The sequence below is a fragment of the Mirounga angustirostris genome, unplaced genomic scaffold (genome assembly GCF_029215605.1).
Source record: "Mirounga angustirostris isolate CCGP_5_RB_7025 unplaced genomic scaffold, mMirAng1.0.hap1 SCAF_4, whole genome shotgun sequence".
NCBI classification, from domain to species: Eukaryota; Metazoa; Chordata; class Mammalia; order Carnivora; family Phocidae; genus Mirounga; species Mirounga angustirostris.
In genome coordinates, this window is record NW_026991712.1 from 185,865,333 (window position 1) to 185,869,059 (window position 3,727).

A 3,727-nucleotide genomic window follows, 5' to 3' on the forward strand; every position below is an offset into this window, starting at 1 on the left:
GCGGAGGCGGGGTTTGGGCGGCACGAGTTGGGGGAGTCGTCCAGCACCCTGGACAGCGCCTGCCGGCTCCGAGCCAGGGTACCTCCTCTCGGCCGCTCTCCGTGGGTCCCGCCCACCATCCGCCCATAGGTCGGCCCCGGAGTCCTCAGTGCTGGCTGCCGGGCTGTCCGTTGCCCCGCCAGCCGGTTGAGGGAGGGCAGCCCGGAGCAGATGGGCGGGGGACGCCCAGCCAGTTTGGTACAGCAACGGCCACGCGGCGCGGAGGCGGGCCCAGCGGACCGCTGGGGCCGAGGCGGGCAGCGGGGAGCAGGGAGCAGGGACTCAGGACCGCCCCGCCCCGCTCGTCACGTGCGCTCTGACTGTCCCGCGGGTAGGAACCCGCAGCTGGAGCCGGTGGAAATGAAAATGAGCCCAGGGCTCCTGGATTGCCTCGTCTTCTCTGGGCCTCAGTTTACCCATCCAAAACTGAGCACGGGAGAACACAATGATTCCTAACTTGGTGAACCGCTGGAAGGTTCTATGGAGTGACTAGAACCAGGGCAGGCAGTTCAGCGACCAGCCAGTTCCCAGCGGCTAGGGCCCGAGCAAGTCGACACTTTACTCGGCGTCCTCTTCCAGCTCGGCCCTTCAGTCCGCAGAGCAACTCGCGGGGGGAGTCCCTTCCCTTGGCTAGAAACCTACGTGGGGGCTCACTGAGGCCCGGGCCTCGGCGGCTCTGCAGCCGCTGGGTCCCCCGCCCCGGCGTAGGGCGGGGCTCAGAGGAGGCGCTGAGCTCGAAGGGCGGAGCTGGTCGAGGAGGAACGGTAGGCTGAGCGAGCTCGGGGCAGCCAAGGCTTCGATGGCGCCCACACATACCCCTGCAGGGGCTCGGGTGCGCCGCCGGCCCGCGACCCCGCCGCAGATGGGATGCGGAGGCCAGGAGCGGCACCCCGGGGGCTCCGCCGTCCCCGACCCTCCCCTGCCCGGCGAAGGAACAAAGGCGGGAGGTGGGACCCGCAGGCAGCCAGACTCCGTGGGGAGGGATGGGGCGGGGCGGGGCGGGGCGGGCGACACCGCCTCCTTAAAGCCGGGCGGCTGGCGAGGTGCGCACCCCTCCGGCGCCGGCTCCTGCAGCGCGCGGGACTTCCCCTCGGGCCTGGGTCTGTGCTCCGTGTGCGCGCGGGCACAGGTCTCCTACACGCGGGGCCCGCAGCGGCGCCGCTTCCCCGCCGAGCATGGGGCTGCCTCGGAGAGCGGGGGACCCGGCGGAGCTGCGCAAGGTAGGAGCTGGGGCGTGAGGGCTGAGCGGCCGGGGCGGGGACCGGGACTGCGACCCGCGTAACCTCAGCCTCGGCGCGCGTCCGCAGAGCCTGAAGCCGCTGCTGGAGAAGCGCCGCCGCGCGCGCATCAACGCAAGCCTGAGGCAGCTCAAGGGGCTCATCCTGCCGCTGCTGGGCAGGGAGGTGGGTGCCGCGGCGCGCGGGGCCGGGGTGGGGGCACCGGGCGCAGCGCGAGGAGGGCGGGTGGGCTGAGGGGCCCTTGCCCAAGGAGCCGGCGAGGGGGCTCCGCGCGGCGCGGGAGGCCGAGCCGGAGCGGGGCTGGCGCCGAGGGGCCGCCCCGCCCTGGGCCACGGGCGTCCGACACGCAGGCCAGAGACTGGTGCTCACGGCAGTCTGCGGGAGAGCTGTCTCGTTTGTCCGTGTCTCTGCCCCTCTCCCTCGTGGCCGGGCGCAGAGCTCCCACTGCTCGAAGCTGGAGAAGGCGGACATCCTGGAAATGACCGTGCGCTTCCTGCAGGAGCTGCCTGCGTCCTCCTGCGCGGCCACAGCGCCCAGTGAGTGGCCCGCCCCGCCGCGGCCCTGCCCCACGCCCGCCGCCCCGCACCCCACCGCGCGCCTCACGCCTCTTTCCGTCCGCAGCGCCCTCGGACAGCTACGGTGAGGGCTACCGCGCCTGCCTGGCACGTCTGGCCCGCGTGCTGCCCGCCTGCCGCGTCCTGGAGCCCGCCGTGAGCGCCCGCCTGCTGGAGCACCTGCGGCGGAGGGCGGCCGGCGCCACCCCCGACGGCGCGCGCGCTGGGGACTCCTGTGGCGCGGCCGCGCCTTCCCCGCCGCCCGCGCCTGCGCCTGCGCCGCCTGCGCCTCCCCGCGGCCCCGGCCTCTGGAGGCCCTGGTAGCCCCCTCGCCAGGCCACGGACCCCGCTGACTGCAAGAGACCGAGAGCGCCAGGCAGACCGAGGAAACTCGTGGTGCCGGCTGCTCTTTCCGCCCGGGGGACCAGCTCAGCACCCACCCCCAGGCTGGAACCCGGATGTTTGTGATCTGTGTGGCCGGCTGAAGGCGGTGGGGGCTCAGCTCGAGGAAATAAGGAGAGCAGCCCAACCTCTTGCGTGTGTCTGGGCTGGAGAACAGGGCAGGGGGCTGCAGCGGGAGGAAGGAGCTCCCCTCCTCAGCTGCTGGAAGGGGCTCTAGAACTGGGCCCCAGCACTGGCACCAGCCCAAAGGCTGCAACAGGAGCTCACCGGAGCCGGGTGCAGCCCTCTATTCTGACTGGTCGCTGCCTCCTTACAGCTCAGCCTGGGCACCTCTGGACACGCAAGAGCAATGGCCTGAGGAGCTCTGCGGGCTGGGCAGCCATCACCCCCACTCCTGGGCTCTCCTGTCCTGCGCTTGCATTGATAGGGACAGGGTGCAGCCAGGGCTAGGACTCTGTGTTGCTGGGGGTGAAGGCATGGTAAGATGGCCTTGGGAAGGACTTATTTCCCCAAGCATTCAGTGACCACCTATGTACCACACCCCAGTCTAGGGGGCCTTGGGGTGTGCGGAAGGGGTGGGATAAGAAGGAGGGTGCCCTGTGGCCTTAAGGAAGCTTGAGTCAGTGCCAGCGTGAGGTGAGCAGGCCTATGTCCTGGAGCGGCAGAAATTCCATTTACTTGCAGATAACAGCAAGTAAAGGAACAGGAAACACCTTTCCTGTCAGGACAGGTTACCGGAAGCCACTTGTTTCTCAGACTTCTTTTCCCTCTGCCCAGAAGCAAGGGGAGTCTGAGGAGACCTCAGGGAAGGGCGTGTGGCCCCCAGGCTTGGGTGCCCAGGAGAAGGCAGGGGCACCTGCGGCTCCTGGTTCACGGGGCTTCGCTGAGCACTCCAGGGAGGTTGGGACTCCCAACAGTCCCCAGTCCAACATCCTGAGCAGGGGACCAGGGCACTAGAGACAAGAGGAACTGATGGGGTGGGGGTGTTCACCAGATCCAAGTATGTCACAAAAAACCCTGGTGACCTGGGCACTGATTTGGGTGGCCAGATGTGGGACGCTGTGGGCGTTATCGAAGGAATCAATGTTAAGACAGCAGGGGAGCCCCCAGCAAGGTGTGCTGTCCTTTGTCCTCGCAGACCCAGCTGGCTGGACTGTAAGCTCCTGGAGGGCAGGGCTAGGGCTGAGCCTACCTCTGTGTCCCCACGGAACTCAGCACATGGTAGCTGCCCAATAAATATCGTGAACTAACAAACAGGTGATGTCGCTGGACCATAGCTGTATTGAACCCTTTTGCCACAACTCCCCCCCCCCCCCGCCCCCGGCCCTAATGTCACTTTGAAACTCTTTTCCACCAAAGCCTGTGTATCCGGAGGACAAATGTGGGGGAGGGTGGGGAGAGCAGAGAGAGCAGTGTCTGCTTGCTTCCTTGCTTCCCCCATTCCTGAGAATGTGAGCCTGCTCTCCTGAGCTGCCTGGAGCAAGTGGGGGAGGG

The 3,727-nt window shown here is 68.2% G+C and overlaps 1 protein-coding gene across 4 annotated transcripts; it reads left to right on the forward strand.

Moving 5' to 3' along the window:
* The first annotated feature begins 587 nt into the window (after positions 1-587).
* On the forward strand, positions 588-3,487 carry HES2 (hes family bHLH transcription factor 2). 4 transcript variants are annotated; one of them, XM_064590036.1, is made up of 4 exons: positions 588-1,259; positions 1,347-1,442; positions 1,628-1,813; positions 1,899-3,487. In XM_064590036.1, the coding sequence occupies exons 1-4, from the start codon at positions 839-841 to the stop codon at positions 2,153-2,155; spliced, it is 960 nt and encodes a 319-aa protein (XP_064446106.1). In that variant the 5' UTR covers positions 588-838; the 3' UTR covers positions 2,156-3,487. The 4 variants fall into 4 exon arrangements, with proteins under 4 accessions (XP_064446106.1, XP_064446107.1, XP_064446108.1 ...); XM_064590038.1 differs by having other exon boundaries at positions 1,066-1,259; positions 1,328-1,442; XM_045895526.3 differs by having other exon boundaries at positions 1,066-1,259; positions 1,714-1,813.
* The last annotated feature ends 240 nt before the right edge of the window (positions 3,488-3,727 follow it).